This window comes from Geotrypetes seraphini, chromosome 3 (genome assembly GCF_902459505.1).
Source record: "Geotrypetes seraphini chromosome 3, aGeoSer1.1, whole genome shotgun sequence".
NCBI lineage: Eukaryota > Metazoa > Chordata > Amphibia > Gymnophiona > Dermophiidae > Geotrypetes > Geotrypetes seraphini.
In genome coordinates this window covers 180,459,091-180,473,297 of record NC_047086.1, presented here as the reverse complement: position 1 = coordinate 180,473,297, position 14,207 = coordinate 180,459,091, and the positions used below count along the sequence as shown (strand labels likewise).

The following is a 14,207-nucleotide window of genomic DNA, read 5'->3' as shown; positions in this document are numbered from 1 at the left end:
AGCCAACTAGGGTCAGAAAAGGCACCTTTATATAATGTGTACAGCGCTGTGTACATCTAGTAACAATTTAGAAAGTAGTAGTAGTTTTTCACAGTATTCTACCTAGGCTAGTAACTGTAACATATTCTTGTTTCCTAATGAAATTAGTGACTGTTTTATATTACTTTTAGGAAGGAACTTAACAGTGGTTACTCATATTTTTAAAGTAATACAGCAGTCCTGGTTAGGTAATTACATCAATGGAGCAAGGCTAACCTATGGCACATTTAGGAAAGAAATTAAAACCGTATTGTTTGATAGATTCATTTCCTAAATAGAAATTATATTAATTACAATAATTTTACTCTGACCATTCTTAAGAAATATGTTGTACTTTTGCTATTTGTATTTCGCTGATTGTCCAGCTCTCTTCAGTATAAACCGTCTAGAAATCATTTGATTGTGGCGGTATAGAAGAATAAAGCTATGTTATGCTATTATGTTATTACCAATGAAATGTTGCCAGTAATATATTACTGCAACTATTACTTTTTCCTTCAATTTATTTCCTTTCATTTGATAATTAGTATTCTTTCTTCTCAGATTTAGATTTATTGTACATTGTTCATTGCTTTGTTATCTCCTCAGGACAGACAGTATATTAAATTAAACAATAAACCATAAGATATAACTCAGTAATATATTACTTGCACAACTCTGGCTGGGACTCAGTGAGCCCTGGACAGAAGGAATGAAATGCCCTCGGCCTGCTGGGTATTCCACAGCTACAGCATTAGAGACAGTGCTAAAGGCTCCCTCTGGCCAGCTGGACATTTCCTCTTCCATGTCTAACCCACAGGAAGTTGCATCAGCACAGCGGGACATGGTAGAGAATAGGTCCTGTTGACCAGGGAGGCAGCCTTTAGCTCTGTCTCTTAACGCTGTAGCTGTGGAGGACCCAGTGAGCAGGTAAGTAGCATGAAGACTGCCACAAGAAGTCACAGTAGCCATTTTACCCTGACTACACCACAAGGGATTGTAAGGTAATTGGGGGAGAAGCTATTCTTTGCATTCTTTTTTTTTTTCTTTTTTTGTATAATGCAATTGCAAATAATGCAGTTATGATCTTGCTTAGTAGTTTATATTACATAAATTGCTCCAAATAAGTGCTTTTGGTACAAATGTTTAGCAGGAAGATAAATTTGAACTTAGCTCCTTAGAGATTAGCCTCTTTGTGGCGATATGACATCAGCTGTCACTCCAAATGTGGTACAGTCATCCTTTGTAAAAGCACTATGTATTTTAGGCCTCCTTTTACGAAACTGCGATAGCAGTTTCTAGTGCGGGGAGCCGCGATGAATGGCCTGCGCTGGTCCCGACGTTCACTGAGTTCCTATGAGCGTTGGGAGCAGCACGGGCCATTCAGCGCTGCTCCCCGAGCTAGAAACTGCTATTGCAGTTTCGTAAAAGAGAGAGTTAGTTTCAGTTGTCACTATCTGAGGGTTATATGTGCAGAGGCTATTTTGCTTGGAGGTAAAATATGGTCTTTCATTATTTATATTATTATACTATATATATTCTGGTTTGGATACTATTTAAGTGATTCTAAAGAATTTCTAGGTCTGTTGGGTAATGGGTATAATAAAGATGCAATGTTTTAATCACCTTTTTTAAAATTTTATTTTTTATTCATTTATACAATATTACAAATAGATCTACTTGTTAAGGAAATACAGAATCATATCTAAGATTGAAACAAATCCCAGGAAAAAAAAAGAAATAAGAGAACTCTTAGAACTTAGATTCTTCCTTAGACCCCCAAATGTTGGGGAAGTCTAGAAACTACTAAGAGAATAACATAAGGTATAATATAAATTTTAACAACAGGCCCTCAGTACATTACTCTATGCTTCTAACCACTGCACTGGATAAATTCTTAATATGTCCAAAAAAGATCGGGTTGGAAAACAAACTGGTTTTGCGATCGTCGGTACAGGATCGGAAGGTTTAGTGAATCTAGCCCGAAGAATTTTGTACTTTTACCTGCAGAAGGAGCACGGAAATGCAGGCGTCCAGGAACAGTACGGCCTACAAACTCTAGAGATGTATAAATATCTGCATCTATATTTTTTTAATATGGGGAAGAAGCAGGAAAATAATCTTTCTAAAGCATACTCTACTCCTGTGCACAGCAAATTTACCCCCCACCCCTTTTACAAAATCGTGAAAACGGTTAATGCCAGCCAGCGCGCTGAAAACTCTGTGCTGCTCCTGACGCTCATAGGAACTCTATAAGCATTGGAGCAGTGTAGAGAGCATTCAGCGCACCGGCTGACACTAAAAACCGCTTTTGTGGTTTTGTAAAACTGGGGGGGATAGTTCTTTGCTACAAGGAAAAATGCTTGAGTATCTGAATAAATTCATGTAAACCGTTCTGAACTCCTTTGCAAGAATGGTATAGAAAATTGAATAAATGACTAAGGGCTCCTTTTACTAAGCTGCAATGCCCCGCGCGCTAGACGCTAACACCTCCATTGAGCTGGCGTTAGTTTTTGGCGCATAGTGCAGAGCGGCAATGTAGCGTGCGCTAAAAACGCTAGTGCACCTTATTAAAAGGAGCCCTAAATAAACGGCCCTGTCTAAATAAAAGAGAAAGGTCAAACCTGCCCCTAGTCCACCCCACGCTTCCTTTTTGTTTCTCTTTTTAAGGGGAAGGGGACAGTCATCGTGCGAAGTACAGTCACGCAAGGTAAAGAGAGTGAGAGCAAAACAGATTCTTGGAAATGCCTATGAGAATGACTTACCAAAATCCATTATGCTTCCAGACTTTGTAAGGTGCACATGGTAAACGTTTAAAGGAAATATTTCTATTTCATCATATTCCTGTAAGAGATGTGGCAACACATTAGGACTGTCAGACTATAACTATGTGTAGCACATGAGCAAGAACCAAGGTGGATCAAATAAACACTATTACTAAGCCACCTATGAAATGGAATGAGCTAAATCCTAATCAGCATAGTAACTCGTATTTTTCTGACACACCAACTCAAGGATCTCAACCTCGTTTTAAGAACATTAGGTGTCGTTAAGTGCCATGCAGTATTCCGCGCAAAACTTAAATTGTTTAAAAATGTTTTGAATTGGTTTTTATAATTCTTTATTGATTTTTAAACAAGAACAATGTTATATAAATAAAAGAACAGTATATTATTGCATTCAGTCATAACACTAATATCTATATAGATAACAGAACCATCATTCAATAATTACATTATTTTGCATATAGTAATAACATAAGAACCAAGTAAATAATATAAAATGAAACCAAGTTACCTAAAATATCATTATCAATATTTCCTCCCAACCCCCCAACCTCCCACCCTCCCTGGATGTGTAAAGATAAATAAACCAAGAAAAAAGTAAGACAAAATACAGTATTATATTTGTACAAATGTAGTCAATGGGCACCAAATTTTGTTGAATATTCCACTAAGTCCCCTACACTCCGCATTAATTCTTTCATATTTGTATATAGTACACACATTCACCCACCAGCAAGTATAATTTATTCTATCATGATTCTTCCAATTACTTGTAATCAACTGAATGGCTATACCTGTAAGAATTGAAAATAGACGACTTTTATACTTATCTAAAGTGGGTTTAACATGTAAAATTGTTCCACAAATTATAGCCTCATATGACATGGGCAATTAACATGCCAAGTAAACCAATTAAAACTAATTAAGTTTCACACAGAATTCTGTTAGGCGTTGCTAGGCGTTCTCGATTAGGGTGCCTAGTGGTACATAACCTAGGCACCGTTTATAGATTTTTTTCCCATACTGTCTGCTGCAATTAAATGAGCATGGGTTCTTAGAAGGCAAATTAAGTAGGAGAGCTAGAGCTTTCATCATAAGAACGTAAGAATAGCCTTACTGGGTCAGGCCAATGGTTCATCTAGCCCAGTAGCATGAACTCAAGGTGGCCAATCCAGGTCACTAGTACCTGGCAAAAACCCAAATAGTAGCAACATTTCATGCTACCGATCCAGGGCAAGCAGTGGTTTCCCCCTTCTCTGTCTCAATTGCAGACTATGGACTTTTCCTCTAGGAAACTGTCCAAACCTTTCTTTAAAATCAGTCACGTTAACCGCTCTTACCACAACCTCATTTTCTTTATCAGCTGTCTCTATAAGGGTTTTTGCTCTAAAGAGCAATATACCCATGCATAAATTCTTTACTTGCCTGTGCATGCATTAATTCACATGGGGAGGGAAGAGAATATTCCATGTTCCCATCAGTCACTTTCCGAAGATGTAAACCAAACTGCTCTGGCTCCAGCTGCTTCATCTGCAAGAGGGAGGAAGACATCTGGACTTAGCATAGGCAGGAAACTATACAATCATGTATTATCACCCTTTTTCTAACAGGCTATAAGCTACTTGCAATGAGGAGATCCCAGGTAGTACATCCCCTGTTTTCTATACCCCAGCGCTAATTCATTGCATACCTATACCTTATGCAAGGCTGACTGTAAAGCACAAGCACAGCATACAAAGAACTGGAGACATTGTTCGATGGCATCACTCTGCTGGTCACTGTGTGATTCTAAGAGTCAGTCTTGATGACCAAATGTGCACTTTGGCCCTGATTCTATAAATGATGCCTAAAGTTAGACACCTAGATCGGCGCACTTAGCCAATCTAGGCACTTATATTTGTTAATTGGCTTAATCGGCACTGATAACTGAAAGCACCATTAAAAATCAATGTGGGCATCAAAATCAAAATAAAAGTGGGCATCCATCCTGCCAGGTATTGTGTCAGGGGTTCTGGCAAGAGGGAGTGGACATCCATTCTGCCACTTTGGGGCAGAATGGGGTTTGGGGGGGTGGTGGGAGGAAATGGGCATCCTTCCTACCGGCCGACTTGCGGCGGGGTTCCGCTCAGCTACTCATGGCAAGGATATTTCCTAATCACAGAAAAATAGTGTAAAATACCACTTATATGGAACAATACACGTCAGTATTGTTAGCCCATTACAATTTAGGGCTTACTATACGGCCTCAGAGATGGAGCCTACGCACAGCAATTCAATCACAAGCTGAGATGATCTGCGTAGTTATGATACTCCTGCTCCAATCATTGGCCAATAAATACTTTTTTTGTGCTTTTTTTATATATATAGTGTTTATCTTAGAGCTGCTTTAATACCTTAACAACGGCCCAAACCGAGGATTGGCGGAGCAATCCTCGGTTTGGGCCGTTATTAAGGTATTAAAGCAGCGGCGCCCCCTCCCCCCCTCCAACTTCGGAAGATCCACGATCTGACGCATCAAGTCCCGGACGTTCAGAGAAAACCAATGTGCGTGTGATTGTTAATGTCCCAGTGGCCCTGACGCAGCGGATGCATGTAATTCCCGTGAAACGCTGGCCGCGTTGGCAGACGGACATGAACTAAATGAGGCTTTTAAAAAAGGACTCCAACAGTGAAGACTACTAAATAATAAGATAAGTTTTGTGGTCTAGTTTTTCAAATCTGGATAATATGCACAGTACTTGCTGAAGATGTTTTGAAAAAGTACTACATCTTCAGAATTGATTGGTGAAGGGTTTATATTAGCTCTAAGATAAACACTATATATATAAAAAAAAGCACAAAAAAAGTATTTATTGGCCAATGATTGGAGCAGGAGTATCATAACTACGTGGATCATCTCAGCTTGTGATTGAATTGCTGTGCGTAGGCTCCATCTCTGAGGCCGTATAGTAAGCCCTAAATTGTAATGGGCTAACAATACTGATGTGTATTGTTCCATAAAAGTGGTATTTTACACTATTTTTCTGTGATTGTGACATATACCGCTGGGTTGTATGATTTAAGGATATTTCCTAGCCACAATCAGTTTAGCAGCCGTGTCTATTTGAAATGTAGGCCAGTATTTTGCTGACCTACATTTCAGGTGCCTATTGCAGTCATAGGAAGGCTGCTTAAGCTCGCCTATGGCCACTTTGAATAAAACCACGCTCTTGCCCAGCCTTGGGCAAGCTTAAGCATCCCTAGGCACCTCCCTGCAACCACAACAGACGCCTACAGTGTAGGCGGCCTACCTCAGGGATTTTTTTTTTTAAAGAAAATGTGCATTTCGATTGGCTAGTTAGTGGTAGGACACCTACCACTGTCCACAATTGGGCCACCATTTATAGAATTTTCCCCTCAATGTCTAATCTACCTCTTGTTTCCAAACTTTGGTCAACTGTTAGATTTTCTGGAAAATACAAATGTACTCAATCCTAGGCAGCATAACAGCTGCATGGTCCATAGCACAGAATCAGCCCTGGTGGTTATGGTTAACAATAAATGCCCAAGCTTAGATAAGGGGAAAGCCACAATTCTAGTACTTCTAGATTTAAGCTCAGCATTCAATCTAGTAGTAATCTAGCAGCTAATGTCTTTTGATCTCTCACCTCAACTTGCTCTTGAAGTTACTGTGATTGATCTGTTTCAGCTGTTTCTAGGAAATCATACTTTCCAAGTAGACTAGAAATCCATCCTATTCCTATCCCATGTCCTCATTTGTGGCATCACTCAAGCATCAATCTTGGCTGTTACTGTGCAGCATGTTCATGAAACCTCTTATGATACTTGTTCTTGTTTTCTCTACCCTTTTTTTGTAATTTTTTTTTTTTTTTGCATTTATCAATTTATACTCGTTTCCTTTCAGGTGAACTGCCTTGTGATGTACTAAAAAGCAGTGATTTGAATTGAATAAACATAAATATACAAGTGTGGCAGTGTATGCGATCTTGTCTCATGCATATTCATTGTGGATGTTCTGAAAATTTGACTGATTGGGTATATCTCGAGGACTGGGTTGAGAAGCCCTGGTCTAAACCTATAAAAATACATCTGTCTCTTTCCCACTACAAACAAAAAAACAGCACCAAAGAATGAAGATTCCTTACACTCACCAGAGCAGAAAGAAAATGTGAGAAGGGGAAAGGACCAGGAAAGATGTGGCAGAAAGGAGTTCGACATTAGAGACCAGGTATGAAAAACTTGACACGCAGAAAAGAAAAAGACAGAAAAAGGTTTGATTACATAAAACATTAAATCAATTTTACTTGTTGATCATCACATGAATAGGGTACACAGCAGTACAGATGGAATAGAAGCCACTCATTTTCTGTAAAAAGGAGACATTTTGTAGACATTCAAGAATATTCTTTCACATGATACATGCACAGTGGTGTAATGATTCATATTCACTCTTTGTAAACAATTCAGTCCCTAAAGAATGCACTATGCAGCTGAGTCACTAATAGAGCAAACTAAAATTTGCTTCAGAGGCCAGTCACTAAGGGGGTCATTTCAGAACAAGGCACTTAAAAACCTACACACCAAGGTAGTTATAAATGTGTTCCTGTATGCTGTCCATGCAAACGCGGCAACGCTGTTCCTGCTCTTCTCAAAATGCAACCTTGAAACCGTATATGAGCAGATCAGAGTTGAGACACAGCCTAGGGGTTAGAGATGTGAGCTGAGAACCGGAGATGCGCTCAGATGTCTTGTGGTAAGTTCCAAATCCGCTCACAAAAAATATTTTTACATTTTTTGTTGGAAAAGGCATGTCTAGGAGATGGAGAGCAGGCTTTTCTGTGCTAATCCATTAGAGTATCCGCGAACTAGGTGTCGGCAAGTGCTCATGCGGGAACTGTTTTTAATAGCCATGTACTTATGAAAACATTAGCACATGGCCATTAATAGAAAACTCAGAAAATAGGAAATCAGATATTTTCCTGCTGCAGTAAAAATGGCCTTAGCACAGTGTATCACAAACTATGTGCCCCGGCAGATTCCAGGTGTGCCATGAGATGCCGGCGAGGAGGAGGGGCGCCGGCTGACCTGCTTACAGGAAGTGCCTCTCGCGGTGAGAGGCACGTCCTGTAGTCAATCAGCCAGCGCCTCTCCTCATCTCTTTTCACACACCAAACCACCACCACCAGCAGTAATAGGAGGCTCAGAGCCGCGGCTGGAGGACATCCATGCATGTGCAGATGTCGTGATGATGTCACATATGCACGCGACGTCATCGTGTCAACATCTGTGCATTTCTGGGTGCCCTCCAGTCGCAGCCCCGAGATTAGTATGCCGCAGCTTATGAAGTTTGCAACACACTGCCTTGGTGCATAGGAAAATCCTGCTTAAGGGTATGCCACTTTTTACCGCAGCTTAGTAAAAGGACCCTTTCATAACTTATGAAAGAGTTCTGGTGGTTTTGCTAGCTTCCCTTTTCATTGCTTCTCTAGAGTTGGGAGTGGGACTGAGGATTGGAGAAGGGCAGACATGGTCCCTTTTGTGGAAGTAAGGAAGAGGTAGGGAACTACAGGCTAGTAAGTCTGACTTCTGTGGTAAATAAATTAATGGAAATGCTTCTAAAACAGAGAATAGTGAAGTTTCTGAAATCCAGTGGCTTATAGGACCTGAAACAACAAGGATTCCCTAGAGGCAGGTCTTGTCAGACAAATCTGGTCAATTTCTTTGACTGAGTGACCAGAGAATTGGATAGAGGGAGATTTTAGCAAAGTCTTTGACAGTGTTCCAGGCATCAAATAAACTAACTGGGGGATGCACAAAACTTATCAACTGTGTCCTGACCGTCGCTAAACCGGTTTGACCACCACATGTTTTTTCCCTTGATCACCCATTTTCCAATCTGATCCAACCCATGCAAATTAGTAAAACCCCCATGCAAAATAGCCAAGTGATTGATGCACTAATATCGCTTCGCTATTTAGCATCGGGTTTTACTGATTGTAAAACCCGATTGCTCTAGACCTATCGGTAACTGTGTTATCAACTGGTCTGCCTGTTTCTTTCAATAGCACAGATATTTTGCATGCATTACACATACAATCGTGGGCCCCACACACAATCATGGCCCCCCCTAATCGTGCCCCCCCCCCCCCACCAACAAATGCGGTGCCCCACCCAAACCTAAAATAAACGGCAGGAGGGATGCCCACTCCCTCCTGCCAGGAATAACTTCCCCCCTCCAAAAAAAGACAGGAGGGATGCCCACTCCCTCCTGCCACCAGAGGACCCCTCGAGGCCCCCCTCCCCCGTACCTTTTGTTGGGGAGCAAGAGGGGTGCTCAGTCCCTCCTGCTTCCTCCGATGCGCTGTCCAGAATGCTGGGCCTTAGGCCACTCCCCTGTGCATCATATGATGCACGGGGAGAGGCCTAAGGCCCTGATTGGCTCAGACGCTTCAGGCCCCTCCCTTGGGAGGGGTCTTAGGCATCTGAGCCAATCAGAACCTTCCTTAGGCTCCTTCCTGCTTCCCGGATACAAGGTGAAGGAGCCTAATGCCCTGATCGACCTCGAAGGGGAGGGGGCCTCCGGTGGCAGTGGGAATCCCTCCTGCCTTTTTTGGGGGGTGGAGGGAGTGAGTGGGTATCCCTCCTGCCATTTGCTATGGATTGGCAGGTCGGGAAGGGGAGTGGACGGTGGCTTGGGGTGCTGGTGCAGGGTGGGAGGGCATGGTGCGGGGCCTTTTTTTTTTTTTTTTAATGGGACAGGTTGTGTTTAACACAGCACATCTGTGCCATTAAAAACAAAAGAAAACTAGAAGCCCTAACAGCAGTGACAGGAGGCTGCTTTTCCTGCCACTGCTGTTAGGGCTTTGCTCATGTGTCAATCGACTGACTTTTGTGCATCTAGGCCTAAGTGCCCTCAGGATGGGCCCCGAAGTAATGGGCTTGGTCAGGTACTGGTTGAGTGGAAGGCAACAGAGGATAGTGGTCATAGGAGATTGTTCTGAGGGAAGGGATGCCTCAGGTTCGGTTCTTGAGTCTGTACTTTTAACATTTTTGTAAGTGATATTAAGAAGATAAGAATAGCCTTACTGGATCAGACCAATGGTGGCCAAACCAGGTCATCAATACCTGGCTAAAACCCAAAGCTTGCCTCTTTGAGGATGATACCAAAATATGCAATAGAGTAGATACCCCTGATGGTGTGATTAACATGAGAAAGGACCTAGGGAAGCTTGAAGAATGGTCTGAAATTTGGCAACTTAGATTTAATGCTATGAAATGTAGTCATCCTTTAGGGCTGCAAAAACCTATGGGAATAGTACATTTTAGGGGGTGAAGAACTTTTGTGCACGAAACAGGAGCAGGACTTGGGTGTGATAGTTTGTGATGATCTTTAGGTGGCCAAACAGATTGAAACGGTGACGACGAAAGCTAGAAGAATGCTGGGGTGCACAGGGAGAGGAATGGCTAGTAGGAAAAAGGAGGTATTGATGCCCCGGTATAAGACTCTGGTGACACCTCATTTAGAATATTGTTCTGGCGGCAACCCCTTCAAAAAGATATAAAAAGGATGGAGATGGTCCAGAGAAAGGCTATTAAAATGGTTGGTGGTCTATGCCCTAAGGCATTTGGGGACAGACTTAAAGATGTCAATATGTATACTTTGGTGGAAAGGCAGGAGAGGGGAGATACGCTAGAGATGTTTAAATACCTACGTGGCATAAATACACATGAGGCAAGTCCCTTTCAACCGAAAGAAAACTCCAGAGCGAGAGGGTATGGAATGAAGTTAAGTGGTGATAGGCTCAGGAGTAATCAATGTAAATACTTTTTAACAGAAAGGGTGGCTGGTAGATGCATGGAACAGTCTCCCGGTACAGGTGATAGAGACAAAGACTGTGTCTGATTTCAAGAAAGTCTGGGCTAGTCACTTGGGGATCTCTTAGAGAGAGGAAGAGATAATGGTTACTGCAGATGAGCAGACTGGATGGGCCATTTAGCCTTTATTGCCATCATGTTTCTATGTTTCTGTATTGATCTGGCAATTTCTTCCTACTCTTTTGATCCTTCGGCTCAATGAGAACAAGGGCTGGGATCTGACACCATGGGTTTTCATTCATAATGACAGTGGACTTTGTAGGGTGCCTGGTAGATGAGCAAGGTACCTCATTCATAACACCAGCTCTGGGCCAAATATATATTCTGAACTTCAGACTGCATTGGCGCTGAATGTACGTGAATTATTGAAGCACTACAACTGGCATTTTTAAAATGCTGAATGTGGAATTAAAACGTTGACCCTTTGAGGTTTAGCATGAACAGAGAACTACAGTAAATGAAAATTTGTGTTCCCTCCCTGAGCTCTCCTTCTATTTTTTATGTACACCGCTTTCGCCTGCTTGTCAGTAAAGGTAGTAAATATACATAAACATCAGTGATTCCCAAACCTGTTCTGGGAGATCCCCAGCCACACCCTCGGAACATTCACAAGATAAATTTGCATACACCATCTCCTTGGTATGCAAATCCATCTCATGCATATTCATTGTGGATATCCTGAAAACCTGACTGGCTGGGGTTAGCATTTGGTTGCCAACATTTACCCTTCCCCCCTTTTACTAAGCTGTGGTAGAGGTTTCTACCACAGCCTGGAGCACTAAATGCTCCAACACTACTCCAATGCTCATAGGAATTCTATGAGCGCCAGAGCAGCGTCGGAGCTTTTAGTGCTCTGGGCCGCCGTAGAAACCTCTACTATGGCTTAGTAAAAGTGGGGGTTGGGTATCAACAGTTCACTAAGTAAAAGGCATGTGTAAATATTAGCACTTTTTTTATTTATTTATTTATTAATCTATCAATCAATCAAATTTATGTCCTGCTCCATCCAAAGTTCTGGGCAGGTTATATAAAACATATACAATAAACAATACATAATAAAAATAACATAATTAAACTTTTAGTTTTCTAGTAAAAATACACATACATCAGGAGAAAAATGTAATATTTCTACCAAATATTTTTTAAACATTTCAAAAGGCATAATTGCGAGAGACTTTGGGAAATTCAATAAACACAAATTTAATCTCTTGTTATAATTTTCTAATTGTTCAATCTTTCTATTTAAGATAATTTTTTCTTTCTGAATCCCATTAGTTAAATCTTGTAAATAGTCCACTTTATCATTAACTTTCTTAACTTCAGAGGCAAATTCTTGCTTAGTAGAAGATACCAAAAGAACTCACAGACACCAAACCCTATCTAGCCAATAGCGATACGCCTTCCCCCCTCAGCCACCCTTTTAGCTGAATACTTTAAAAACAAAATCACAACTACCAGGACCACTCTCACCGGAACCCCAACCCACCTAGAAGGGGTCACCTCGGCAGGAGGGGTTGGGCTCCCTCCTGCCGGTATTGTCGGGGTTCAGGCGATCATGGCAGGAGAGATTGGGCATCTCTCCTGTTGTGGTTCGTGGCAGTTAGGGGGGGATTGCAATTGCAGCAGGGGAGATGAGGCCTCTCTCCTGCCGTGATCGTTGCGGGGGGGGGGGGGGATTCTGTAACCGGTGTTGTTTTTGACCTACGCCGGTTACAGAATCCAGCTTTTAGGCAAAGGAATGGCCCCTCCATCGCCTAAAAGGTCTTGCTTTGGGCGTTTGTGACTTGGGCTATTTTTTGGTTGATAATGTGTTCTGTAGTGGTGGTCTGTATGATTAAACTGCTGAACGTAGAGTTAGGCCATTCTCAAAAAAACCCTCATGTAGGATGTTGGGTTTTTTTGAGAATGGATATTTTGCCTGCTGCTACTTTCAGTGTTTAGGGCCTTAGGCCAAAAGGGGACTTAGACGTTTTTTTTTTTTTAAATTATTATGCTCCTGCACCTTACTGAATAATGCCGTGGTGCAATAAGATGACTACCATAACTGCTGTTTACCCCCTTTGGGTGCCCAACTTCCATTTGAGTGCCTAATTTTGTGGTGCATTATATAGTGTAGAATTAGGGAGCAGATTCTGAACTGTGGAAGAGCAGTTCCGTCCTGGCGCCATCGGATGGCACCACTGTGTGTCTTATCAATCCTGCCACCTATGGAAAACACCTATTACAGGTAAGCACCACAGTTTTTTCATGATCTTAAGTGCCCTCGGGACTGCCTGCCACTCCGCTATGGACCTAAACAGTTAATTAAACCCAGCAGTAGCTGCAGAAGATCTATAAAACCTACAGATACCAGTTTGTGGGGGACTTTCTGTTTTGTTCAAGTTCTGTATTTGCAGACTGTTCAGCTGCTTCTAGGTTCATTCCAAAGCAGACTGCCAAATTAGCAGATGGCTCCGAGGGCACCAGCATCGGAAGGAACATACTGTTACACAGAGCAGCAAAATAACTATTTTCTTACAAGTTATGCTGTTTGGCTCCCCCATCCCACTTGCCCCCGGATAATGCTGCCGAGCAGCCAAAAGTGTTTACTCATTAAACTGTGACAAATGTTTGATAGGAAAAGTCATTTTCACAGGACAAAAGTATTTGCCATATTCATTAATGAGTAATGATAAAGAGACAGCACAGAAAACCTCTCGATCGAGCCAAAAAAATCTTTTCATTCAAAAAAATGTGCACTGATTGCAGGGGTAGTTTGATAACACATTTTCCTTGTCTAAAGCATGGTTTACACACAGAAAAGGGGAGGGGGGGGTCGTTTATTAAAGACTGGCACATGTTATTTGTCACAGGACTCATTTTATTCCTAAGGATCCTGCTGCAGATGACATGTACTAATCATTAGTAAAAGACCTACATAGTTTAGATGGAGCAGTGGCACAGTTGCAATGTACATAATTTGATAGAACACAAGTGATTGCACAGTGCACACAAACACACCATTAAGCCTTCACACTAGAGCAGGGGTGTCAAAGTCCCTCCTCGAGGGCCGCAATCCAGTCGGGTTTTCAGGATTTCCCCAATGAATATGCATTAGATCTATTTGCATGCACTGCTTTCATTATATGCTAATAGATCTCATGCATATTCATTGGGGAAATCCTGAAAACTCGACTGGATTGCTGCCCCCGAGGAGGGACTTTGACATCCCTGCACTAGAGAATGACATAGGGACAAATTTTTCCTCGTCCCCGCAGGAACTCATTTTCCCTTCCCGTCCCCGCAAGTTCTTTTCCTGTCCCTGCCCCATTCCTGCAAGCTCCGTCCTCATCTGCACAAGCCTCAAACACTTTAAAAATCATAAGTGTTCGAGGCTTGTGCGGTTAAGGCAGCGCTTACAGGAATGGGGTGGGGACAGGGACAAAACTCGCAGGGACGGGACGGGGAAATTGAGTTTCTGTGGGGACGGTGACAGATTTGTCCCCATGTCATTCTCCATTTCAAACCTTCCTCAGCATAGGTGTAAAT

The 14,207-nt window shown here is 42.0% G+C and overlaps 1 protein-coding gene across 1 annotated transcript in view; it reads right to left on the bottom strand.

The window, feature by feature from the left end:
* Positions 1-14,207, bottom strand: part of TIAM2 (TIAM Rac1 associated GEF 2) — a 296,813-nt gene that overhangs the window by 174,695 nt on the left and 107,911 nt on the right. Inside the window, exons 10-11 of the mRNA XM_033937889.1 lie at positions 4,230-4,334; positions 2,784-2,862 (exon numbers count right to left, since the gene is read on the bottom strand). Of these exons, the coding sequence (XP_033793780.1) occupies positions 2,784-2,862; positions 4,230-4,334 (184 nt within the window). The remainder of the gene's footprint in view (positions 1-2,783; positions 2,863-4,229; positions 4,335-14,207) is intronic.